We start from the raw sequence: 27,539 nt of genomic DNA on the forward strand, positions 1-27,539 counted from the left end.
GCACCCGGTACGGATGGGGGCAGGGAAAGTAGAGGACCTCCTTGTGAACCTGCTCCTGGGCCTGGCGATGCGCGCCATTTATAGATCCAGGCAGCGGGCGACTGAGGGGGTCATCTGGCCAGACTGTCTGCCCCTCTTCCACGGCTACATTTGCGGCTGGGTGTCCCTAGAAAGGGAGCATGCGGTGTCCACAGGCACCACTGAGGCCTTCCGTGCCCAGTGGGCACCGCAGGGGTTGGTGTGCTTTATTGACCTCTTTAATTGCACTCTTATTTGATGTTTCTAAGTTTCCGGTGATCTTTGTTATTTTCGGGCAGTGCCCTTAACAGGAGCAGCCCTTTTTTGCTTTTTCCCTGAGTTTATTTCCTTTCTGGGCTGTTTAGCACAGGGCTAAATCGCTGGCTTTGAAAGCAGACCAAGGCAGGCCAGCAGCACGGTTCAATTCCCGTAACAGCCTCCCCGTACAGGCGCCGGAATGTGGCGATTAGGGGCTTTTCACAGTAACTTCATTGAAGCCTACTTGTGACAATAAGCGATTTTCATTCATTTTCATTCTGTGTTGTTGGTGGACCTCAAAAGAGTGGCCAATCTACCTACCCTGCACATCTTTGTGTTGTGGGGTGCCAACATACATACATATGTATAATTATATATTTGTACAGTAGCACTTCTGATCATGTTCGATAAATGTTTCAGAGCACGTGTGAGAGGCTTGTGAAGGGATTGTAATATAACCACAGAAGTGGCTCAGTCAGCAAGCCACAAGCGACCCCTCTAACTCAGAACCAGGACTACAACCCCCAGGGGTCCTTGCGCGGAAAGGGGGCGGAGACTCCAGAACTCTCGCGAGGTCTCTCGCTGCTCCATGCACTTCAGTCCGGGCGGCCCCGCGCTCGCCCTCTTTCCGTAAGATGGCTCCGAAGGCGAAGAAGGAAGGTGAGGTGCGCGGGCGGCATCTGGAACCTCGGGCAAGAAACCCGATGGCGGCCGCTTCACAAGCGGTTGGGCTGTTGAGTTCGAGTTGCCGAGCTGTTTAAGCTGCGGGGCGGTAGGCATGCGTCCGCCGCTCAGCTACGTGGTGGGGGAGGCCAGGTACTGCTGAGGCCGGGGCCTCCCCGAGGGCCAAGCCATTGTCTGTGATCCATGGCTTCTGGGCCTCTCGCCTGAAGCTCCGCCCGGCTGCTGCAGGTTTGAAACCTCGTGGATCCAGGTTGGGTGGCGCACTCGACCGGGTTCATTCCGTGTGGAGTTTGCACATTATCCCCGTGTCTGCGTGGGTCTCTTCCCCCCCCACAAACCAAAGATGTGCAGGTTGGGTGGATTGACCACGTGAATTGACACTTAATTGGTGGAAAAAAATAATTGGGTACTCTCCAAGTTAAAAAAGGTTCCACAGGAACGCAATTTTATTTTGGCTGGGATTATCTGGTGGTCATGTGTTGTGCCATTCCTCCTTGTGGTTTAGGAGGCACGGTGAACCTATACAGCAACAATCGTGGAAAGTGGGACTGCCAGTCCATAGCCCATGTTGCCAGTCCTCTCGCCTGGCAGTTTTGAAAACATGCTGCTCATCCTTGTTAAAATGACATTTACATGGGTTATTCCGGAGTTAGCTGTGCCCTTATTTTAAAAAGATTTACTAAGGTGGTGAATGCCAACTTTCATGTAATGAACTTTGAGTTTGGGAATAGTTCTGTTCTTACTGGGGGAGAGGGGGGGAAAGAAAAAAGTCAAGGCATGGGAGGTATAATAAAGATTGCATTTCCTCTTTTAGCTGTCCCTGCCAAGACAGAGGCTAAATCCAAGGCCTTAAAAGCAAAGAAGGCCATTTTGAAGGGAGTTCATAGTCACAGGCAGAAGAAAATAAGGACAACGCCTACCTTCAGGAGACCAAAGACACTCCGACTGAGGAGGCAACCCAAGTACCCCAGAAAGAGTGCTCCCAGGAGGAACAAGTATGTTTTCAAACCGCTGAGCATTTAAAAATAAACTTTCGTTCATTTTTAATGTAGCGAGGGCTTATATTTTTGAGCACTTTTTGAAGCAGAGAGAGTAAAAGTTGCAATTTAGTGTCTGGAGAAAAGCAACATTTTACAGATGTTTGAAATGTGAAGTAAGAGCTGGAAATACTACGCAGGTCAGGAATGCTCTGGAGAGGGGGGGTATGCACTTGCATCTAAACTGGGAAAAATTAGATGCAAGAGAAATGTTGGTTCAAGGTATATCATGTCAAAGAATAGACTCCTCAGCCACGTGTTGTGAAATTTTCTGTCGGCCTCTGATGTAGTGCATCGTTTTATGGCTTTTCTAATGTGGGTTCCAGATGGGGGAAGGTTCTTGTTCCTCTTTATGCATACATGGGCTGATTATTGTGTTCAAGTTAAGATTGCCTAACTCAGTACAAATCCAGGGTCTACTGTTAAAATGGGGGGGGGGGGGGGGGGTGGAAATGAAACTGTTGACACTGTCCTTTCCTTAAACTACATTCATTCACTGAGCCATTAGAAACTTGACTAATTTACCGTTTTAACGTTTCCATGGTAAGATGTTGATGGCTTGATTTTGCATCAGCAGTTAGTGCTTTACAACTCTCATTCTACTTGTGCACACTAACATGTTAGTACTTAAGCTGGAAGACCGAAGTAGACATTGAACAGAAGGGGAAAATGGCAAAGTTATGGGAGTATTAATTCAAATTGCTGAGTTAAGAATCTGCAGAAATCTGGTGCACATGATGTATTTTAGCGATCAAAGCATGAGAATGTATGATTATCATAATTTTATACTGATGCACCTTAATCTGCAGATACAGTTAATGTAGTTTGGTATTGGCACTCTGTAATTTCTTTTGAAATGTTGGGTCCTCCTTTTCCAGTAGAGAACTTTTATCTGCCTAATGTATCAGGTATTAAAATTCAAGCTTTTCTACATGTCTTATACAGATTGGACCATTATGCTATCATTAAGTTCCCTCTGACCACTGAGTCTGCGATGAAGAAAATCGAGGACAACAATACCTTAGTTTTCATTGTTGACATCAAAGCCAATAAACATCAGATAAAACAAGCCGTCAAGAAACTGTACGATATCGATGTAGCTAAAGTCAACACTCTTATCAGGTGAGCAATGGAATATGAAATTGAATACTGAATGTTTCAAATACCCAGAAAGCTTTCAAAGAAGTGAAAGATAGCCCAACATCTCCAACTTAAACAATAGGTCCTTGGGAAATGGTCTTTAAATTAGAATCATAGAATCCTTACAGTGCAGGAGGCGGCCATTTGGCTCATCAAGTCGACACATCTTTGGACTGGGAGGAAACCCACACGGACACTGGGAGAATGTGCAAAGTCCACGGGACAGTCACCTGGGTCCCTGGCGCTGTGAGGCAGCACTGCTACCGTGCTGCCCTGGCAAAGTGGGACAAAACACATGATTCTCAAGTCAATGCGTACAATAAAGTATTTAAGCACTGCATTTAGTGGATTTTCTGCTTGACCCTCCATTTGTAGTTTGCCTAACTGGGATATTTGCTAGTATTGTCACTAGGATTTTAGTAAAATAGGTTGATGAAATGTTTATGCCATGTCCATTTCAACTTTAAAATGTGCAGTTGGAAATAGTGAACAATTTAAGCTGAAGCACTAAGCTAGTTGGCAGTTTGGTGAGAAATATTTAGTAAGTCCCTGAGAGAATTCTTCGCAGTAAATTAATATACAGTAATGAGTGAGCCAAGTCGCTGAACAGCTATCGGGATTATTATTGGTAGCTCTGGTGGTTTGAAATGGACTTTGTTGGCAAAAGTTTCTCATGTTGGGAGATTGTAATCCATAAAGTAATAGACAAAGTTGGACAGCATGCTTGGAAGGTATGTGCAAATGTCAAAGAAGTGTTGCTTTGTGTTACAATGTGCAGAAATGAGTAGATTTTAATCTGAATCTAATTGCTTTTGACCATTAAGTAAGGCTAGCACTATACAGATGGCATTTAAATACAATGTAGGAAACCGGTAGTGCGCACAGCAAGGTCCCACAGAGCATTGAAATAAAGGCTCATACTTTGCAATCAGAAGCATGCTGCTGACCTTTAAGAAAACTGCTCTCTGATGGAGTGGTCTCTGCTGCTCAGATTCCTGCTTTCTCGGAGTAAAATTAAAATGGGGTATAAGCAAGCTGAAATATTACATTTGATATTAAATCATGGAATTTTTATATTAGAAAAACTTGATATTACACAAATAAAATTAGTCTACCAGGGGCATTTACTAACTATTTAGTGCTGCATTTAAAAGATAGTTACACCTCATTAACTTCCTCTATTATGTGCACCGTGTTGTCAATTTGGTTATTTCTAAAAGATTACTGTCTACACGGGCTACCTTTTAGTGACATTGGTTGAGGGGTAAATATGGGCCAAGGCAGGGGATAACTCTCCTTCAAAATGGTGCCATGAGATAGATACCTGAGGAGGCAGATCACTTTTATGACTTCTTATTCCTGGTGTATCTGTTTAATTTCACTTGCTTCTTGATACTGAAGAAAGCTTCAGAAATATGTCCATCAACTTGATAACAAATTACAAAAGGGGGGTGGATGATCATGCTGCATATATAATATATATAGTTATCCACTTTTTCAGCACTCTCACTGCAAGTTACAAGAGCATTTTTTAGGTTATGCTAGTCTTTTTTTGACAATTGTCCATATTAAAGACCGTCTGATGAAGTTTAAATAACATTATTTATTTTGGGGTGCTGGTGAACATCAGGGAAGTACTGGTGAAATGGTATTTTTAAAGACAATATGTCCAGTATTATGCAATTTTGGGGTGGGGTGAAGGAGGAGTTCTGATTGAAGGGTTACATTTTGCAAGATGCTAAAAAGGCCCAGATTTGAAGCCACAATGACTTGACCAAACCTGAATTGTGATCCTGTTAAAATTGTGAAATTGGAAGTAGATGCTATTGGGTCATTGTGCAAAATGATGAAACTGTTTCACCTGATCAATGTGAAGAAATTGATTCAAAGGAACCGCTGATGCACAATGACAAACTTTGGGCTATGCATTCATCTCCTGCTTTTGTCTCTGGTTTATAAACGATTGGTCTCTCTTTAGGCCCGACGGTGAGAAGAAAGCCTACGTCCGTCTGGCCCCAGACTATGATGCATTGGATGTTGCTAATAAGGTAAGAATTTGAATGTTTTTACAGTTTTATTCACACTCTCAGCTGCTGACTAACTTGTGGGTAGGTTCACGGAGCACCAACAGCTCTGTGCTCCTTGCCAATTGGCTATTCGCACAGAAGCCTTGTTAACAGGTGACTTGACTGGAGGACTTGCTGAGTTGATGTGTATTCTCCAAGGATGGAGTACAACTGTGTTGTGAACTGGGTTAATAATCAGAGTATCCTACCCTACCCCATACGTTGGTACAGAGGGGAGGGTACCCTGTTTCTCCAACATAAAATTAGTATTTGTACCGTTTGGCCTTGTATATATTTTTTACTGTTTTAATGAAAAGATGTGGCCTAACCAAGGTTTTATACAGCTGCAATATGATTTCCCAACTGCTGTACTCAATCCTTTTAATAATTGTTCCGCTCCGCCTGAATTTTCCATCTTAGATTATCACCAGCAAGCCTTCCGGTTAACTTCCATCTTCAAGAGCCCCTTCTGTTCCCAATCCTTTGAACAGAAATGGAACCCTTAAAAGCATCCTCCGTGGTTTTAAACCTGTTTTTTCAGCTTTTCCACTGCTGCAGCCGTTGTTCCTGTATATCAGCAGCATCTTCTGTGAGAAGTTCAGCACTTGTGACTGTTCTCCAGAGGGATGTTCACTCCTTGATTGTGCAAAGTTGCTGTTCTTTTTATCAATGCCTCCCAGAGACATTTTGATGATTGGTAACTTAATATGCATGGGATTTGTGGTATACACCTTAGAAGTACTGGGATGATGATGTTTGTCTTGCATGGCCATTGTGAAATGGTATATTTTATTTACTCCGACTTCGATAGATTTCTGCTCACTGGTCTTTTCTTGTTTTGCAGATTGGCATCATCTAAACTGATTTCAAGAAGAGCTGTATAAATATTGCAATAAAGTTTTAAAATGAAAGATGAGTTATTTTGCTCGTGTACACTGGGTTTAGTACTAAACATATTTTTTTACCTCAAGGTTGAGCTTCCGATCCCATATCCCGATCTCCGTATCCTCAGCATCACTACTGTAACCTCAGACTGCCTTGTGCTGGAATCTTTATCTGTTATGTTGTTATTTCCAAGTTGAATGATTCTGATGCTCCTGTTTCCCACCAGACTTAGTTTATCCAAAACTGGTGTCAGTATTCCGACATGCTCATTTATTATTGCCAGGTTTCATTGAAACTGTCCCCAACTTTTAACACCTGTAACAAGTTCATCCATCACTGGCTTTTTATGCACTGCCCCACTGTGTCGCTATGTCTTCTGTTGCCTCTGCCACACGTTGTGCCTGAGCCACTCCATTAAAACACTTAAATGAGCAAGCTTTAATTCATTTCTATTAAATGGACACTGATCTAAAGATATTTCAAGGGCTGACAAATTTCCCCCATTTGGCAGAAGTCTCAATTTTCGGCTTTAAATCTTTCCCCCCCCCCCCCCCCCCCCCCCCCCCCAACGTCGGCCCCTCTTTAATAATCCACTGATGGTTAGAGGCTTTGTGCAGCCTGCAAAATTCCTTCCAGGTGCAGATTGGCTCTATGATATGTCCCAGTCCAAGATCCTGTTACTGACTGAGTGATTCAACCCTAAACCAACATAGTCTGCTGCTTGGCTTCAAGCTCCATGTGCCGGTGGGCGGGAGATACTGTTGGCTGTGGTTATGGATACATTCTGCCCATGGCAACCGTTGTCACTTTGTGCTGGCTCAGGTTGCTTTGGACCCCAGTGCTGGAAAAGGCTCTGGCCTCTTGAGCTCCTATCTCATGAAGGTGGCTTGTCTTCCCTGACAGTGTGGATCCAAGTGGTGCTGGCCGAAGAGATCCCGCAGCTGACTGGCAATGATGAGGAGCCCTATCTGCAAGCTTTGACGAGGGAATGAGTGAGATGAAGGGGTTTGGAAGGGGCCTCACTGTGACTGGGAGAGGCAAATGAAGAGGGTTGAGGCTTCAGAATCATCTGTTGCGGAATATAGAGAGCGGCTTTCAAAGTTCACCTGAGGACGAACTGAGATATTTGACGACCAGAAACTTCTCAACATGCAGTGAACCCTTAGCTTTACAAGACCCTTTGACTTTATTTAATCAAATCCATACAAGAAACCACAGGCCTGCCACGTGAGACTGGAAATAAGTCATCTATTAGTGTGTGGATGAGATCATGTGATGTCACAGACTTTGTGGGCATCACTGGCAAGGGCAACCATTGCCTATCCCCAGTTGTCCTTGACAAAGTGGTGGAGTTCAAATGGGATCACATTGGAAAGTAGATGGCAAAGCTCCACCCATCAAGGTCTCGGGTGGCATGGTAGCACAGTGGGTAGCACTGTTGCTTCACAGCTTCAGGTTCAATACCCGGTTTGGGTCACTGCAGAGTCTGCACGTACTCCCTGTGTCTGGGTTTCCTCCAGGTACTCTGTTTTCCTCCCGCAAGTCCAGAAAGACGTGCTGCTAGATGAATTGGATATTCTGAATTCTCCCTCTGTACCAGAAAAGGTGCCGGAGTGTGGTGACGAGGGGCTTTTCACAGTAACTTCATTGCAGTGTCAATATAAGTGTACTTGTGACAAAGATAATATTTTTTAAAAAATTTGGTTAATATGGACTTCATTCTGTATTACACACATTACATTGTCGAGGTTACTTTGGTGATTATATTGAAAAAAGTATTGGTCCACTATCTTGATTGTAATAAGTGAACAAAGGAAAGCCTATTGGTTGTACCTACTTGTGCAGTCTAATAGTTCCACTCATTTGAAATGGACTGGAGTATTTGCATTTCACTACATAACATGATTCCTTGTCTGGTGCCTTGGCATGCTTTTTTTCTACAACTTGTACCTGTAAAATGCAGCCCAGTGTGAATCACAGGAGCATTAAAATTTGACAGCAAGCCATATATGAAGTATGTCAAATGTCCAAACGGTTGGTTAAAATTGGGTTTTAAGGATTATCTTGAAGAATAAATTGAGATTTAAGGAGGAAATGTAAATGGAGGTTATTGTTGTGGAACATGCTGATTGAAGAGGTAACTGTCCAAATCATTGTATATTAGTATGAGATTCAGTGAATATAGGATCCAGTGACTGCAGGAGAAAATGCTGGAAAATCTCAGCAGGTCTGGCAGCATCTGTCGGGAGAGAAAAGAGCTAATGTTTCGAGACAGTCATTGGACTTGAAACGTTAGCTCTTTTCTCTCCCTACAGATGCTGCTGAGATTTTCCAGCATTTTCTCTTGTTTCAGATTCCAGCATCTGCAGTAATTTGCATTTATCCAGTGACTGCAGGTGGTTAAATTTGTGTAGGCATGCCCAAAATTCCCTCTTTGTGGTCCAGAACTAGCTTTGCATTGCTGGCACTTCCTCTGGCTCAAATAAGAGATCTTGGGACTATGAAGTGCATTTGTGACATAGAGGGAAAGTGGCTGCAGGGAGGCTAACTAACCTACAACAACCTATCATGGGTGTACCTCTGACAGTTCTGCACATAAGGAGCTGAAGGATGTCTTGTTTGGCACAGAGAACAAATCTTGGCCGGGTGATGTCCTATCACAAGATCTCGAGTACCAGCCAACGAAACAAGACTTTGGGAGACTTAGAGATTGATACCCAAGCTTGGCAGGCCCAAAAACCCAGCCGTTGTGCAATACTACTAAATAAACCAATGCAGGGCTGGGTTGTTAATGGAACCTGGAATAGTAGGCCAGTCATCACCAGATACATCAGAATTTACAGTGCAGAAGGAGGCCATTCAGCCCATTGAGTGCACTGGTCCTTGGAAAGAGCACCCAAGCCTATGCCTCCACCTCACCCAAACTTTTTGGACACAAGGGCAATTTAGAATGGCCAATTCGCCTAACCTGCACATTTGTGGACTGGGATGAACCCAGAGGAAATCCACGCAGACACGGAGAATGTGCAGACCGCACAGACAATGCCCAAGCCGGGAATCGAACTTGACCCTGGAGCTGTGAAGCAACCGTGCTGCCCCCCCCCCCCCCCCCCATACAAGCAAAACCCAGGAAATTTGAAATAACACAATGCTGGAAATACTCCGGGTTTGGTAGCAAATGTGGAAAGAAGCAATTAACGTTTCGAGTGCAAGAAAGCCAGATAATCTTTTTTATTGTCACAAGTAGGCTTACATTGTATCACACTCTGCAGGCCAATGGATAAAGTGTAGGATCCCAGCCGGGGTTAGTGATTAGTTGTGACATGATTTTAACTCATTTCCCTGCAGCAGTACCTGCACACATGCTGGGGGATGGGGTATAATTATTTGCTTTGGCGCTGTACTGAAACCGAATTGAGGTAAACGGGATGGACAGGGGCCAGATTGTGCCTCGGTTCCAGGAGGATGTGGAACCCAAAAATAATAAATCTTACTCTTAACACCTCAAGAGATGTGGCGGACTCAAATTTTGAACCGGAAAGGCGAACGAAACAAAGTTTTGAAGAAGGGGAAGGACGCCTCCAGCCCTCAGGGGAGTCAGAGTTGAGGCAGCTCAGGTCGGAAGGAGTTCGGAGTTGCACCGGGGGGAGAAGGGGGGATTTCCGTTTCCGATCGCGCAGCGTTGCCGGGGAACCGGGTCCTGGGCCCAGGCCTCCTCCGGACCAGGGACGGGGTGGATGGAGGGAGGGATGTGGTGGTTTCTCTGAGCAGAGGGTCAGTGTGCGGCCGGTTGCCAGAGACGAGCCGAGGCCCCAGTGAAATCTGGATGAGCAAACTCATCAAGTCTTGTCACCAAACTCAAAACATTTTAAATAGTAAGTTCAGGCCTTTTAATTTTTATATTGCGGCTTATCCAGCTGCCCACGCCACCAGATGTATCCGCCTCCGTGTATCATCAAAAGCACACCGATAATTTGCTCCCCCACCTTTCATTGTGGGTAATCTCACTAACAACTCTCTATCCCCACCCCCCCCTCCCCCAGTTCCTTGGGGGTTCTGCAGATGCCAGCTGTCCTTTGCCACCCCGCCCAAAGAGCCATTCTTCACGTCATGTGTGAGCCAAAATTCGATGTTCAAAATCATGAGGGGTCTGGACAGAGTAGGTGGGTAGAATATGTGCTCGAGAACAAGAGGGCGCAGATTTGAGATACTCGGGGAAAGACGCGACAGTGGCACGAAGAAAGGCTTTCACGGGGGCGGCACGGTGGTTAGCACTGCTGCCTCGCGTCACCGAGGACCCGGGTTCGCCCCGAGGTCATTTCTGTCTGAAGTTTGTACATTCTACCCATGTCTGCGTGGTCTCACCCCCACAACCCAAAGATGTGCAGGGTAGATGGATGGGCCATGCTAAATTGCCCATGGCAATTGGGAAGAAAATAATTGGGTACTCAAAATTTATTTGAAAAAAAGGCTTTCAGACGCAGAGCGTGGTTAGGATCTGGAGTCCATGTGCTGCCTGAGGGTGGCGGAAGCCGGTTCCATCGATCATCCAGTAGAATATTAGGCCGTTAACTGGAGAGGAAGAATGTGCAGGGGGGGAAGCAGCTTACTGGTTACGAGGGCAATTGGCCATTTGGATAGTCCGTGCAGACATGACAGGCCAAATGGCCTCCCGTGCTGTAACAAGCCTGTGATTCTGGATAAGTACTAATGACCACCCCTCCCACCCCCGCCTACACAACCTCCTATTACTCCTCAGAATTCTTAACTAAACATTTCCCAAATCCATACCCATCTTTCCCGCAATTCTATTTGAAACTCCCCAGTTATGCTTCTGCCCCTGTCACAGCACTGAAACAACCCTGATCAAAGTAAAAATAATATCTGTGCTGCATGTACTATCTCTCCTCATCCTTCTTAGTCACTTCAGATTTTGGAATGGTTGATCACACTAACCTCCAGATTGCATCCTTTGTTGACCAGCTCAGTGTGACTGGCCTTTCTTGGTTACAGTTTTCCCATCTAGTTTTAGTCTGAGAATCTCCTGCAATAGCTTCTTCCATAAGACCACAAGACATAGGAACAGAATTAGGCCATTTGGTCAAAAGAGAATTCTTAGGCTATTTTAGGCCATTTGGTCCATTGGGTCTGCTCTGCCATTCAATCATTCTGATAGGTTTCTCATCCCCATTCTCCCACCTCACTATAAACCCCGATCCCCATAATAATCAAGAGCCTATCTATCTCTGTCTTAAAGACACTCAATGTCTTGGCCTCCACAACCTTTCTGTGGCAAAAGTTCCACAGATTCACCACCCTCTGGCTGAAGAAACTCCTCTTCATCTCTGTTTTAAAGAATTGTCCCTTCAGTCTGAGGCTGTGCCCTCCGGTTCTAGTTTCTCCTACTAGTGGAAACATTCTCTCCACGTACACTTGATCTGGGCCTGACAGGATTCTGTATGTTTTAATGAGACCCCCCTCCTCATCCTTCTAAACTCCATCAAGTACAGACCCAGAGTCCTCAACGGCTCTCATATGATAAGTCCTTCATTCCGGGGATAATTCTTGAGAATTGCCTCTGGACCCTCTCCAAGTCTAGCACATCCTTCCGTAGATACGGGGCCCAAAACTACTCACAATATTCCAAATGGGGTCTGATCAGAGCCTTGTATAGCCTCAACAGTGCATCTCTGCTTTTGTATTCTAGCCCTCTCAACATGAATGCTAACATTGCATTTGCCTTCCTAACTGCCAACTGAACCTGCATGATAGCCTTAAGAGAATCCTGAACTAGGACTCCTCAGTCCCCTTGTGCTTCTGATTTCCGAAGCCTTTCCCACACATTATTTCCTCTGGACTCCCGCAAATCTATCTCATTTTTCCTTATCCATCTACTATTTCTTGGGGCGGCACGGTGATGTAATGGTTAGCACTGCTGCCTCACGAGGAACCGGGTCACTGTCTGTGTGGAGTTTGCATATTCTCCCTGTGTCTGCGTGGGTCTCATGGATTGGCCGTGCAGATTGCCCCTTAATTGGAAAAAAATGAATTGGTACTTTAAATTAAAAAAATATATATATATAGTATTCCTTGGTGACATCATCAAATAACATGAGGTCAGTTTCCACGTTTATACTGATGGCACCCAGCTCTAGAAACATTCAAAACCCCCCCAGTACTTCTGCTGTCAAAGATTATTTGTCCAGCATCAAATTTTGGATGAGCCAGAATTTCTACAAACATTGGGAAGATTGAAACCACTGTTTGAGCTTCCTTGTCTTCCCGAACCCTGTTTCCTCGCCACTAATTCCATCCTCCTTTTCCCTCAGCACTCTCAGGCTGAACCAGACTGTTCACTATTTCTGTGGCATGATCTGCCCGAGCTGAGCTTCTAACCCCATATCTTCTCCATCACAAAGAACACCTGTTTGAATCTCAGTAACGTCAATGGTCACTGCCCTGCGTCAGCCAATCTGCTGAAACCCAGCCCCAGGCTGCTTGGGTCTGATGCATTTCCATTGATGAAGGACTGGGGTTTAAATCTTTGTTATGCTTTTTCAAATTTCTTCTAATGAAAAAAACCTTTGCCTGTTTCCACGATTTCATCAGCCTGGACACCAAATTATATTGTTGGTTGAAGTTGCAGTATAATTTAAATGTGCACTGGAGCCCATTGTTTACCATTAGAGTTAAGCACTTAGATCACCAAGTTAATGTGTTGTGTACTTTCAGTGATGGAAATTGGAATGCAAGATTCACTCTTGGTACACTAAAATTCAAGTTAGTCTCTTTTATATATTTCCCACTGGTTCCCTTCATGTCCATTTTGTGGTTGAAAGAGCAAATAGGCAATTGACCTTAACTGTTTCTGTTCTTGACCCACCTGTCAAAATTCTTTTTATCACAACTTAATTTTTATATTTTTCCTCATCATCCCATACCCTATTGTGAGGGTCTAGCCTCCACTCATACCTTCCTGCAGCAGACTGAAGCAGTGATAACTGAATTCTTCCACGTTTGCCGAAGATTGAAAATTAGGTTGGAGAGTAAGCCATGAGGACACAAAGGGCCGTATTTTACGGACCTATAAAATGGTGGCTGGGACCTGGATTCGGAAGTCCTGTTGAGTTCAAACGGACCCCATTTTTGCTGCTGCATGTACCTCATCCTGTAGTACATAATTCACAATTTTTTGGAGTAGACATAAGTGCTCGTGTAGGGCAGAGAAGCTCTGTAGAATAGTCAAGCTGTGAAGTTATTTAAATTCCCAGCTCTTTAAAAGTATCAAGAAAAGCCTACCTGTGTCAATGAGATGGATAATAAGGGGTGAGGGCCTGTGGATCCAAAATTTAAGGAAACAATTGGGACCCAAGTCATTGGAGCTTATTGTTTACCACAAGGTGAGTGGGCTTTTTAAATAGCCTACCTCGACACAGAGCACTTTCTCCCAAGAGAGGTGCGGCAAGCGAGGGAATTTCGCGACTCGTGCTATCTGCCTATCTGCAGCGTGAAATGCCAGCCCCAAATAATAATAAGCTTTAATAGTGTTACAGGTAGGCTTACATGAACACTGCAATGAAGTTACTGTGAAAATCCGCTAGTCGCCACACTACAAGCCAGTTCGGGTACAACACCTGAGGGAGAATTCAGAATGTCCAATTCATCTACCAAGCACGTCTTTCGTGACTTGTGGGAGGAAACCCACGCAAACTGGGGGAGAACGTGCAAACTCCGCACAGATAGTGACCCAAGCCGGGAATCAAACCCGGGTAAAGTGTAAGGGGGCAAAGAAGGTGGCAGATGATGTGTAATGTGGGGAACTGTGAGTATATTCACTTTGGTAGGAAGAATAAACAAAATATTTTTTAAATGTGAGAAACGTATTAAAGGAATTTTCAGGAATTTGGGTGTCCTTATGCATGAAAGACCGAAAGATAACATGCAGATTCGGCAAGTAATTAGAGAAGCAAATTGTATTTTGGGGTTGGAGTACAAAAGTAAGGACGTTTTGCTGCACTTATTCAGGGTGACCACCACACCAGGAGCAATGTGTATGGTATAGACCTTCACCCCTAAGGAAGGGTACTATTGCCTAGGATGGAGGGGTTGGTGAGTATTGATTCTGAGAATGAGAGGGTTCTCCTATGAGGCGAGATTCAGTAAAATGGGTCTATAGTCTGGAGCTTAGAAAAATGAGTGGTGATTTCATTGACGCACACACCATTTTGAAAGGCTATTCCCCTAGCTGGAGTGTCTAGATTTATTGGGCATGGTCTCAGGATAATGTGTTTCCTGTTTGGGATTGATAAGTTTCCTCGTAGGAATTCCCTATCCCAGTGAACTATGAATGCTCACTCATTGAAACCTATACAGGTGAAAAAATAGAATTTTGGAAACTAAGAGAATCAAAAGGACATGGGGATCAGGCGGGAAAGCAACATTAAGATTGAAAATCAACTGTGATCATATTGAATCGTGGAGCAGGCTTATTGACATTTGTTTAGGACTTGCTCCTCCCCCCCCCCTCCCCCTCCCCCTCCCTTGTTCTGTCATTATGTTCATGTGTGCCAAATGCTCCCCTGGTACCTTGCCATCTGGTTGTTGCTTTATGTGGAAGCCTAGTAAAATATTTGGAAGATATTTGACTATTGTGGGCTTCATAACTATAATCCTATCCTTGCCTCACATTCAGACACCGTGTATGTTGGGAAGCACTGATTAGGAACAGCAACTAACCAGTTTACCCTTCTCAGCTCAGTGACATGAACCACATTGCCACGTCCTAGCTACTGGTTGAGATGAGTTGTCACAGCACAGACAAATTAAACATGTGGCCTTCTGGTTGATGTTGTTAGCTACTACATTTAGTGGTGCATTTACTTACTGGGCTGTCACTATTATTTCAGCAATGAGCCTTTGTATATAGTACTTTGACAGAAACAATTTGCTTTTGACAGGCGGAGTTTTAAAAACAGGCAACAGTGTCATCTATTATGTCGAACGAAGCTGCCAGGTGTCTGAGGAGGAGTCTCTGGCAGTTTTCCTGGTTACGGTTTGTTCGTCATTGTAGCTGCAAAAGGGAAATACCTAACGACAGGGCATCAGTCAAACAGAAGCCCACAGTTAAATCTGAGAAAGCATCAAAGTCAAGCAAGAGCCACGAACATGACTTCAATAAGTCAGAACTGGATGTTAGAGGTAATGCAAAGAGATTAACTGAGTTCTCAGAAAGCTTCCATGGATCTGCAGCATTCAGAATGGCAAGGAGGCAGGAAATAAATATTTCCACTGGAACTCCAAGAAAACAAGAACATGCTGGTTTTACTCAGCGGCCTCGAAACAGTTTCAAACTCACGTACACACGATCAAACTCAAAACCTAATTATGTTCGCAACTTGGAATTCCGCAGCCTTAGAGATGATGATTTTGCAAAACGAAAAATGCCAAAGGCTCCTCAATCTATGGAAAGGGAGAGAGGTTCAGAGATGTTATTTGGCATTGCACCCTGCAGCCTGGCGCTCTCCCAATTGCGCAGAAAGATTTTCAAGCTGTTTGTTAAGGAAAATCGAAGTCAGCGTGCTGAAATGCAGGGAATCCATCAGCGGGCCAGGGAAATGGGAGTGCCAGTACATCAGGTGACGAGAAAGGTGCTTGACAGGTTATGCGAGGGCCGCGTTCACCAGGGCATTTGTCTTGAAGTGACACCGCTGGACTATGTGAACTATGATCAATGCTGTTCAACAAATATTGATGGCCCTGTATTTGAACATAATGACAAACCGATCTTGTGGCTGGCACTGGAAGGAATCCAAGATCCCATGAATATGGGAGCTGTGCTTCGTTCAGCGTACTTTCTCGGAGCAGACCGTGTTCTAGTAGGTCAGCAAAACAGGTAACGTTTAAGGTTATTTTAAATTAACCATTGACTCCCTTGTAGCATTATTTTTGAAAAGATTGTTAAACACAATCTGTCAGATATAATAATTTTAATTTAAATGTCGTCATGAAATATATATGAAATTCACGTGGGGAATGAATTGTAGTTAATCCGAAAGATTATGCTATGGTGCCCTCAGGGATGATGGTTCTGCCAATGGATTTGTGGCTTTTGCCATCTCTGCCGTGTACCCATCTGAGGTGGAAGAATGTAAATAGAAGTTAAGTAAAGAGTAATGCAAAAAGACTTAAATTGTAATTAATCCTAGAATCATACACCATAAACTATGATTACCATCTTTTGAGGGTATCTGTAGTATCTTTTAGCATGAGAATCGATTTTTGAAAATAAAACTAAACAGGTGTTAAATCATGTCAGAAATGATACCAGTAAACATCTCATGAATTCCTATTGCACATGTTGCTGTGAAAATTCTGTAGATGCTTCCACAAAATTGTCCAGCAGGTGGCACTCAGACCCTGTTTAATTACTGAGAGAAGCTTCTTCTATCTCCTCATTGTAGAATGAGCCAGTTAAAAGTTATTTAAGGAACATTGACAGGACACCTCATCAAGCTGGCACAGACCCACCATAGCAATGCCCAAGTATGCTTTGCCGCAGTGGGGGTCAAATAAAAGTGCTCCCTTCTCACCGAGTCTCTACAAATAAATTGGGGCAAAATTGTTCTTTGAATTTGAGTTCTTCCTTTTTAACATCACCACTATCTACTTGCATGTAAAATGTTGTAATGGTTTTGTAGTGGGTGGACAATCGGAGAAAATATTTTAAAGTGGTGAACGCATTTTGAAATGATAGACCTGATATTAATCACAGCGATGTTACCAACTACTGTTTTATTTAGACCCTCTCCTGACTTTGCTGATTGCGCAGTCATTAAAAAATATCTTTAGATTATATGACTCACAAAATGACGGGCATTTATTTTGACTTATTGCATTTCTGATTTTACATTGTGATATAACTAGAGCTGGTCTCAGTATGATTCATATTCAGCAAACATAAACTGTATAAAACCTGTTCCCTACAAGTATTGGGTCAGTCATTTGAAACTTGTTATATTGATCCATTTACTGTTAACTAAGTGGCAACTCGACTCAGTAGAGATACCCTTACCTCTGGATCTGAAAGATGTAGACTCGAGCCCTGGCTGCAGGACTTGACCGTGTAATCTAGACTGCCACTTCAATGCATTACAGAGGGAGAACGACAGTACCAGAAGTGTTACATTTCAGATGAGATGTTAAACGGAGGCCAGGCGGCCATGGAAAATTCAGTGCTATATTTTCTGAGATCTCCCGACTGTTCTGAATAACATTATACACCACAAGCAGTGCCATCAAAATAGATCAGCTGGGCACTAATTCATCTCAGTAACGCTCCTGGGACTTTGCTGCGCGCAAATACCAACTTCGAAAAGTAAGTCAGTGGCTCTGAAGAACTTTAGGCATCCTGAGTTTGCAAACGACACTATTCCCTAATGTCAAGGCTGTAGCAATAGCCTGTGGTTCTGAGAGTTACAGAAGAAACTGAGTTGCATCAAGTCTTGTTGTAAAAATAAACTGCTCCTACCCTGAAGGCAGAAACTCACATCTGGGGTGTGATTCCACATAACATCTTTAACAAGGCACCCAAGAAGCTGCTATTGCATGGACATAGCCACTGGGTGCTGTGCAGACTATATAAGGTGTTCTCTTGGAAAACAAAAAAAGAAAAGAAAGGCTTGCATTTATAAGGTGCCTTTCATGACCACAGGAAATGCCAAAGCATTTTACAGTCAGTGAAGTACTTTTCAAGTGTAGTCACCATTGTTACATAGAAAATTTTGTGAATTACAGAGAATACAGAGAATTTAGCACACAGCAAACTCCCACAAACAGCAATGTGATAATGACGGATAATCTGTTCTGAGATTGCTGGAGGGATGAATATTGGCCAGGATACCAGGGAGAACTCCCCTTCTTCATAAATAGTATCATTGGTTCTTATACATCCACTTCTGAGAAGCCAGGCTTGGTAGAACACATGAAAACCAGCAAGTCCACCAGTGCAGCACTCTCTCAGCACTGCACTGATGTGTCAGTTTTGATTTTTATGTGCTCAAGTCCTGGAGTGGAACTTGCATCCACAACCTGATGACTCAGTGGTAAGAGAGCTACCAACACAGCCACAGCTGGCAGTAACGCTATATACTAAATATTTCACAATGAATTATATACAACAGAATGTCTGGTAAATTTACAGTTCCTAGAGAAACATTGAATATTTTTGTTTATTGATGTTTACCTTGCATTATCTTACAGTTGCTCTTTAACACCGACTGTGAGCAAAGCTAGTGCTGGAGCTGTGGAAGTTATGACTGTATATTGCACGCCCAGTTTGCCGCAAGTGCTAAAGGTAACAAAAGGTTTTTATAAGTTGAAGCATATGATGGTATTTTGGGGAGTGTTTCTAAACAGCTTGGTAATGTATCTTATCTGATGTCTTCTTTAACTTCAATATAGGCAAAAGCAGCCCTAGGCTGGCAAATAACAGGAACAGCTGGAAAGTCTACAGAGGCAACCAGTGCACCAACCATCCCTTGTGCACAGTTCCAGTGGAACGAACAGACCATCCTGGTTTTAGGTAGTGTAAAATGACTGCCCAGTTTACAAGTGTTGGACAAATGTCTTTATTTAAACAAAGATTCTGTTTCCAGTAAACTGGATGTTAGAATCTACATTTAAACCCGATGCAACAATGCCCATTTATGGAGCATACTCTGCGTGGTGAGAGGTTTCATTAAAAAAAACACACCAGTAAAATAACTTCTTTGTTCACATTGTCATGAATAATTTATGTACTTCAGCATTGATTCTGCTACAGAAATGTTCAGTTTCTGATCGACAAGGGAGTCAAGCATGATGGGGTGCAGGCAGGAATGTGGAGTGAAGGCAACAATTAGATCAGCCATGATCTCAATTAATGGTGGTGCAGGCACACAGGGCCGAATGGCCGACTCGTGCTCTTATTTCTTATGACCTTAACTGCTCGCTGATTACTCCAATTCTATAGTTGTATAGTTTTAGAAAGCTGGTTTATCACAGCTGTGTCTATGCTTTTGAAATAACACCATTATTCCCAACTCAAATGACTTGAGCACAGAATCTAGGCTGACACTCCAGTGCCACAGGATTAAAGCTGTTGTATTTTGGATCAGACATTAAGCTGAGAAGTCATCTGCCTGCTCAGATGGGCCTAAAAGATCTCACGGTACTGTTCAGAGGAGTTCACCAAATGTCTTGGCCAACATTTATCCCCCAACCTACACCACTAGAAAGGATTATCTGGTCATTTATCACCATACTGTTTCTGGGACCTTACATTGTGGCTGCTGGTCTTGCCTACGGTGTAACAGTGATCTCACTTTTTTGTTATAAATTTAAAGTACCCAATTAATTTTTTCCAATTAATGGGCAATTTAGCGTGGCCAATCCACCTACCCTGCACATCTTTGGGTTGTGGGGGCGAAACCCACGCAAACACGGGGAGAATGTGCAAACTCCACACGGACAGTGACCCAGAGCCGGGATCAAACCTGGGACCTCGGCGCCGTGAGACAGCAGGGCTAACCCACAGCGCCACCATGCTGCCCACAGTGATCACACTTTGAATGTAGTACATTGGCTTTGAAATGCCCCGAGGATGTGAAAGGCAACACATAAACGTAGATATTTTAAAATTTCCTTATATCTATGTCTTTCCTGTACTGATAGAAAATAATACGGGGAAGGGAGAGGAACTGACCACAGCCATATTCTTTGCGTGTATAAGCACATGGGGAAGAGTGAAGGTAGCTTTATTCTGCAGCTGGTTACGTAGCTCCTGATCTCAGGTACTGAATGTGGACAAAATGTTCTACTTCTTGACTATGGTGAACACAACAAACACTCCCTGCAGAATTTTTGAGTCAATGTAAAGCAGTTATAATTGTACATCAACCAAAAAGTGGTAATTTTACTTGGGAATTAGTTTCCACTTTTGATGTCCAAATGTCACACTGGCTGCAGCGCAACTCCAGTCAAAGTGCCTGAGCAGTACACTGGTGCTTCTTGGAACGTTTAACATACAAGCAGTCTTACCTGCACTCTCTTAACATATAAGAATTAGCTGCTGAGGGAAGAGAGCGTGTGTTGGAAGCACAGGGCGCCTCTGTCACTGGAATTCAGTGTTGGCTAGATTAAGTTCAATCTGCAGTATGACAGGGATTTGCCAACTGCTTTGCGATCTGCAGACAGTGGTTTCATTGGTAATACTGCACGGGTGCGGTATTACTGCAGTCAGCAAAAAAACACTTTGTCATCCTTGTTTTTCCATCACCCAATCACATAGCCTGAGTTTTGCATTTCAGTTTACAGCAGGTCATCTCAACACATGCAAACTTTTTTTTTCCACTCCCCAGGAAATGAAGGTTTTGGCCTTTCCGATGAAATCAGAAGCCTTTGCCACACAATGCTGACAATACCAGCAGGTAGAGGCTTGCAACCTGGGATTGAATCCTTGAATGTGTCTGTTGCTGCAGGTAATTCTTCATGAAATAATTCCACACTAATTTAGTCAGTTGTGTTCAGTGTAATTTTTTTTTGTCCCTAGTCAGAAGCAACAATTGTGCACATTGAGGACTAAGCATAAAGAATTTATAATCAGCCTTTGGGCATATACTTTACATTGAATAATTTTCAGAAGAATTCTGAGCATTTCTGAATGTACACTGTGAAAGGTGTAAGTTGCACTTTAATTCAGAATTAATACATGAACCACTCTTTGCTGACGTGCACTTTATATCAGAGGCACCACATTAACTTCTCTAATCATTTGACTAACAAGAATGTTTGCCTGATAGCTTATGTCTTATGCTATTTTAGGCAATGCAATTTCCTTGCAGTATTTTGGAATTAAATATTTTATATATGTAATTTTGTAGTTTGTGAGTAATAGAAATGAATTGACAACCTGTATTAATAAAAACTACAGCAGATAGTTTGTATTTATGAAAAATATGGAGCAGTTTAGTGTAACTGGACATTGGGATCAGGAGTAGTTCTTCATGTGCAAATAATTGTCTCACTAATTGGAGAAATGGGCCACTTGCCTGACAAACAGAACTCAACTTGACTCATGATCCAACTCCAGACGACAACTTTGAAGCTCAATATTGGTAACAGTGAAGGTGACTGGCTTCTTGTGAATTCAGTTTTGTTCTGTTGTTGTGACTTGATTCTTCTGATTTTCTTTCTTTAGGGATTCTATTACATTGTATGGCTAGCAAGAGAAGGAAAGTATGACCTAGGATTATCTCCCCATGATAATCGCCCCACACGATTTTGAGGTTGAAGTGGATCTGGAAATATTTTGTTGCGTGTCTGCAATGATGCATTCTGGCTGGACCAGTTTAAGTGCTGTGTACTTTTGCCCTGTCCTGTACCCAATTTGTCATTCATTTTAAACATAATAGATCATGGCGGCATGGTGACGGACTGGTTAGCACTGCTGCCTCACGGCGCTGAGGACCCGGGTTTGATCCCGGCCTCGGGTCACTATTCGTATGGAGTTTGCACACTCTCACCCGTGTCTGCGTGGACCTCACCCCCACAACCCCCAAAGACGTGGATTGGCCATACTAAATTGCCCCTTAATTAAAAAAAAGAATTGGATACTCTAAATTTATTTAAAAACATAAACGTAAAAGATACAGATAATTGATAATCTGACCCAATCAGTATCGATAATCAAAGCTAACACTGTGTAGTATCAATAATCAAACCCAAGACCGGTCAGTATTGCTAATCAATATGATGCTGCTTTATACACTGCCTATTGTACAAATGATGCAGAACGTAAAAATGTCATTGTATAAATGTGACCATCTGCACGGGTTAAAATTTGACCTCCATCTTTCCTACTCTGTGAGGAAGAAAGTATTTGACCTTGAAACTCCTTTACATGTGATCTAGTACATTGTAATCAGCTGGATAGTTGAGTGAAAATATTTACTGTAAAATAATTTGGAATAATAAAAATTACAATGAAAATATAACATTATTCTTAAAGGAGTGTATGTCCGATAATTACATAAAGGCTTGCAGGACAGAAGCAGGCCATTCAGTCTGGCTTGTTTGTGCTCAACACAAGCCTCTTCCACCGTGCTGCATCTAACTGTATCAGCAAATCATTCCAAGCCTCATCTTTATCTGGCATCCCTTTAGGTGTGGTATCACTGTCGATGGAATACGTGTATTTAATATTTTATAACTTCAGAATCCTTCCTTTAAGTCACATTTAAAATAACAATCTGGTTTACAGCAAGGTCATGCCAGCTGCAGTCTGGGTAGTTACTACCGTGCAGAAGGAGGCCATTTGGCCCAACAAGTCTGCACTGACCCAAAGTGGGACGAAGAGTTGGGAGAGGGTATAGCGGAGGGGTTCTGGTGTGCGGTGCTCTGGAGGGTGAACACCTCCACCTCGTGCGCAAGGTTGGAGCTGATACAGCTGAAGGTGGTATATAGAGCACACCTCACAAGGGCGAGGATGAGCCGGCTCTTTGAGGGGTGTGATGAATGATATCTGTATACATATGTACCTTTAACGCGTAGGCCCCTTTAAGACCGGGTTTGGAACCCTGGGGGACTCCTCCTCCGGCTCCGCCCCCAGGGAGCTGTATATAAGGTTACGTTCAGTAGGCAGCGTGCAGTGAGCACACTTCTCGGCAGCTGTCTGGTTTTCTGGTTATTAAAGCCTTTGTATTATCAAACTCCTCTCCTGAGTCGTAATTGAGAGTATCTCAATTTAATTACCAGACTACATCATGATGGACAGCGGTCTAAAGCCGGAGAAGCTCAATTTGGACGCTCGGTCGCCGGAAGCCACTGAAATTTTTAAATACTGGCTCCGGTGCTTTGAGGCCTATCTGAATTCCTCAGAGACTGAAGTTGACGGACCTCGCAAGCTGAGCTTGCTACATGCCCGGGTGGTCCACCGACTATCCTCCGTGATCGAGAACGCTACGACGTACGAAACGGCGGTCGAAATCCTACAGAAGCACTTCGTAAAGCCGATAAACGAGGTACATGCCAGATATGTGCTCTCGACCTGCCGCCAGCGCTCCAGGGAAACGCTAGATGAATACTTGGAGAGACTCACCGCGCTCGCCAGGAACTGCAACCATAAAGAGGTGACGGCAGAAGTCCACATGAACTTACATATTCGTGATGCTTTCGTGTCCATTATCCGATCCATGTACATCCGGCAGCGGCTCCTAGAAGACGGAGCGAAGGACCTCCAAGGCACGGTAACGCTCGCCTCTTCCCTGGAAGCGGCCTACCATAATCTCCGCACGTTCTCCGTAGACCTTGCGAATCCCTCTCGATCCCCTCCAGACTTGGCCAGGCTTCAGGCCTGCGCCGCGCGGCCTCCCGCTCACACCGGAGGCCCCCAATGCTATTTATGTGGGCAAGGCCAGCACTCACGCCAGCGTTGCCTGGCCCGCTCCGCTATCTACGGCGAATGCGGAAAGAAGGGGCACTTTGCGAACGTCTGCTTGGCTGGGCCCAAAGGCCAGAAACAAAAGTCTCATCGGGCCCAGAAATCGAACTCCCGGGACCACAGGCCCTGCAACGCGGCCGTGCGGCGGCCAGACATGCCTACTTCCGACACGTCATCGGCCTCGTGCGAGTCATGGCGGTAGCCATCTTCAAAACCCAAAACGTGCGACCGACGGCGGCGGCCATTTTGCGAGTCCAATTCAACCGAGGACTCTGACTGCCCGCAACTAGGAGCGATCACGCTCGATCAATCTCGGCCGAAGCACCGGCGAAACTCAATGATGCAGGTTCAAATCAACGGCCGTGACAGCCCCTGCCTTTTGGACTCCGGGAGCACGGAGAGTTTTATCCATCCAGATACGGTAAGACACTGCTCCCTGCGCACTTATCCCACCTCCCAAACTATCGCCCTCGCATCTGATTCTCATTCGGTCCAAATCATGGGGTATTGTGTCGCGAACCTCGCTATCCAAGGCGCCAAATACGCCCGTCTTAAACTTTATGTCCTCCCTCACCTCTGCGCCCCCCCTGCTGCTCGGTCTGGTCTTTCAGTGCAGCCACCGAAGCCTGACCCTGAAGTTCGGCGGACCCCTGCCCCCGCTCACGGTATGTAGCCTGGTGACACTCAAAGTTGCACCACCCCCCCCTCTTCGCGAACCTCAGCCCCAACTGTAAGCCCATCGCCACCGGGAGTCGGCGGTACAGTGCCCAAGACATGACTTTCATCAAGTCAGAGGTTCAGCGGCTACTATAAGAAGGGGTCATAGAGGCTAGCAACAGCCCTTGGAGGGCACAAGTACTGGTAGTCCGCTCCAGGGAAAAACAACGTATGGTGGTGGACTATAGCCAGACCATAAACCGCTTTACGCAACTCGATGCGTACCCACTTCCCCGCATAGCAGAAATGGTGAACCAAATCGCCCAGTATCGAGTATTCTCCACGGTCGACCTAAAATCGGCCTATCATAAACCCCCTATCCACCCAGAGGACCACCCCTATACAGCCTTCGAAGCAGCCGGTCAGCTCTTCCACTTCCTCAGGGTCCCTTTCGGGGTCACAAACGGAATCTCAGTTTTCCAAAGGGCGATGGATCAAATGGTGGACCAGTACGGCTTACGGGCTACATACCCGTACTTGGACAACGTCACCATCTGCGGCCATGACCAGCAGGACCATGACGAAAACCTGAGGAAGTTCCTCCAGACCGCCCGGGCCCTCAATCTGACATACAATAAAGAGAAATGCGTGTTCCACACAACCCGGCTAGCCATCCTCGGCTACGTCGTGGAAAACGGGGTCCGAGGGCCAGACCTCGACCGCATGCGCCCCCTTAAGGAACTTCCCCTCCCCCATAGCCTCAAGGCACTCAAACGGTGCCTGAGGCTCTTTTCCTATTATGCCCAGTGGGTCCCCAGATATGCGGAGAAAGACCGTCCACTCATTAAGACCACGGTTTTTTTCCTGACGGCTGAGGCTCAGTCGGCCTTCAGTCGTATCAAGGCCAATATCATCAAGGCCGCCATGCACGCGGCCTTTGCCGGCGGTGGACGAAACCATTCCTTTCCAGGTAGAAAGCGATGCATCAGACGTCGCCCTGGCTGCTACCCTCAACCAGGTAGGCAGACCGATAGCGTTCTTCTCCCGAACCCTCACCGCCTTGGAAATTCGACACTCTGCAGTCGAGAAGGAGGCACAAGCCACAGTGGAGGCTGTGTGGCACTGGAGGCACTACCTAGCCGGTAGGAGGTTCGCCCTCGTCACCGACCAACCGGTCGCCTTTATGTTCGATAACGCACAACGGGGCAAAATAAAGAATGATAAAATTCTGAGGTGGAGGATCGAATTCTGCGGGCCATCCACGATGACCTCTGCCACCCGGGGGTCACCCGACCTGCCCATTTCATCAAGTCCCGCAACCTACCTTACTCCACCGAGGTGGTCAAGGCCATGACCAAGGCTTGCCAGATCTGTGCGGAGTGCAAACCGCACTTCTATCGACCAGACAAGGCTCGCCTGGTAAAGGCCTCTGGGCCCTTTGAGCCACTAAGCGTGGACTTCAAAGGGCCCCTCCCGTCCACCAACCGCAACACCTACTTCCTCACTGTCATCGACGAATTCTCCCGCTTCCCATTCGCTGTCCCCTGCCCCGATATGACCTCGGCCTCCGTAATCAAGGCACTGCACAGCATCTTCACCCTGTTTGGTTTCCCCACTTATATCCATAGCGACCGGGGTACATCGTTCATGAGCGATGAGCTGCATCAGTATATGCTCAACAAGGGCATCGCCTCGAGCAGAACGACCAGCTATAACCCGCGGGGAAACGGGCAGGTGGAGAGGGAGAACGCAACAGTTTGGAAGGCTGTTCTTCCAGCCCTATGCTCAAGAAGTCTCTCAATCGCCCGCTGGCAGGAGGTCCTACCCGATGCCCTACACTCCATTAGATCGCTCCTCTGTACGGCCACGAACGAGACCCCTCATACCCGTTTGTTTGTCTTCCCCATGAAGTCCACCTCTGGGGTCTCGCTTCCACGTTGGCTGACGACTCCGGGACCAGTTCTACTCTGGAGGCACGTGAGGAGCCATAAGACAGATCCACTGGTCGAGAGGGTCCAACTATTACACGCAACCCTCAATACGCCTACGTCGAGCACCCCGACGGCAGGCAGGACACCGTTTCCCTGCGAGACCTGGCACCCGCTGGCTCGCCCACCGACGCCCCCCCCCTTCCACCGACGCTCCCCTCCCCGCACCGGCGGTCGACTCTGACAGCGCCCCCCAGCCGGCGCCGGCGCCAATCACCCTCGTCACCCCGGATACCCCCCCTGCTCCAACGCGGGCAAAGGCTCAGACAACCGTGCTCCTAGATATACCACCACGGAGAACGACCGTATCCGCCGCACCACCGCCGGAGCTGAGAAGGTCGACACGGGCAATCAGACCACCCAAAAGACTGAACTTGTAATTCCACTTCACCCCCGATGGACTATGCATTTTTCTTTAAACAGGGGGTAAATGTGACTAATGATATCTGTATACATATGTACCTTTAATGCGTAGGCCCCTTTAAGACCGGGTTTGGAACCCTGGGGGACTCCACCTCCGGGTCCGCCCCCAGGAAGCTGTATATAAGGTTACATTCAGTAGGCAGCGTGCAGTGAGCACACTTCTCGGCAGCTGTCTGGTTTTCTGGTTATTAAAGCCTTTGTATTATCAAACTCCTCTCCTGAGTCGTAATTGAGGGTATCTTAAGGGGGTACAAGATGTGTGTGAGCGTTGCGGGGGGGGGGGGGGGGGGGGGGGGGCGCCCCCACAAACCACGTTCATATGTTTTGGATCTGTCCAAAGCTGGAGGATTACTGGATGGAGGTTTTTAGGATAATCTCTAAAGTGGTGCATGTGAAACTGGACCCGGGCCCTCGGGAGGCCATAATCGGGTGCAGGACCAGCTGGGGTTGGAAACCGTGGAGGCAGATGTTGTAGCCTTTGCCTCGTTGATCGCCCGAAGGCAGGTCCTGTTGGGATGGAGATCAAGCTCTCCAACCTGTGCCCCGGCGTGGCAGGAAGACCTGCTGGAATTCTTGACTCTTGAGAAGGTCAAATTTGAGCTGAAGGCAAGGATGGAGGAGTTCTACAATTCATGGGCATTATTCATTATGCATTTTCGAGAATTGGATTACATCAAACATTAGGGGGGTGGTTGGGGGGAGGAGGGCTGTATGTGTTAATGGTGACTGTGGGTGATTCCTGTTTGTTATTTGTTTATGTTAACATGCGGGCTGCTGTTTGGGGGATTGGTGGGAGGATGGGATTGGTGTTGTTGATATGGGGATTGATATTGCATTTGTTACTGATTATTGTTTATTGGTGGGTGTAAATTTGGGAGAAAATGTGAAAAAGGAGACTAGAAATATT

General features: G+C 45.4%; 2 protein-coding genes and 1 non-coding gene across 5 annotated transcripts; all 3 read left to right on the forward strand.

The window, feature by feature from the left end:
- Nucleotides 1-833: 833 nt before the first annotated feature.
- On the forward strand, nucleotides 834-6,119 carry rpl23a (ribosomal protein L23a). Its single transcript, XM_072469564.1, has 5 exons — nucleotides 834-936; nucleotides 1,775-1,955; nucleotides 2,943-3,119; nucleotides 5,116-5,185; nucleotides 6,048-6,119. Exons 1-5 carry the CDS (start codon nucleotides 912-914, stop codon nucleotides 6,060-6,062), a joined length of 468 nt encoding a protein of 155 aa, XP_072325665.1. The 5' UTR covers nucleotides 834-911; the 3' UTR covers nucleotides 6,063-6,119.
- On the forward strand, nucleotides 2,725-2,795 carry LOC140387588 (small nucleolar RNA Z17). Its single transcript, XR_011933921.1, has one exon. It is a non-coding gene; the product is annotated as a small nucleolar RNA Z17 (small nucleolar RNA).
- Nucleotides 6,120-9,393: 3,274 nt separating the features above from the next.
- Nucleotides 9,394-22,119, forward strand: mrm1 (mitochondrial rRNA methyltransferase 1 homolog (S. cerevisiae)). 3 transcript variants are annotated; one of them, XM_072469561.1, is made up of 6 exons: nucleotides 9,419-9,963; nucleotides 15,046-15,980; nucleotides 18,347-18,440; nucleotides 18,548-18,668; nucleotides 20,485-20,604; nucleotides 21,324-22,119. In XM_072469561.1, exons 2-6 carry the CDS (start codon nucleotides 15,082-15,084, stop codon nucleotides 21,365-21,367), a joined length of 1,278 nt encoding a protein of 425 aa, XP_072325662.1. In that variant the 5' UTR covers nucleotides 9,419-9,963; nucleotides 15,046-15,081; the 3' UTR covers nucleotides 21,368-22,119. The 3 variants fall into 3 exon arrangements, with proteins under 3 accessions (XP_072325664.1, XP_072325662.1, XP_072325663.1); XM_072469562.1 differs by lacking the exon at nucleotides 9,419-9,963 and adding an exon at nucleotides 9,982-13,488; XM_072469563.1 differs by lacking the exon at nucleotides 20,485-20,604 and having other exon boundaries at nucleotides 9,394-9,963.
- The last annotated feature ends 5,420 nt before the right edge of the window (nucleotides 22,120-27,539 follow it).

The sequence above is a fragment of the Scyliorhinus torazame genome, chromosome 12, assembly GCF_047496885.1.
Source record: "Scyliorhinus torazame isolate Kashiwa2021f chromosome 12, sScyTor2.1, whole genome shotgun sequence".
Classification (NCBI taxonomy): domain Eukaryota; kingdom Metazoa; phylum Chordata; class Chondrichthyes; order Carcharhiniformes; family Scyliorhinidae; genus Scyliorhinus; species Scyliorhinus torazame.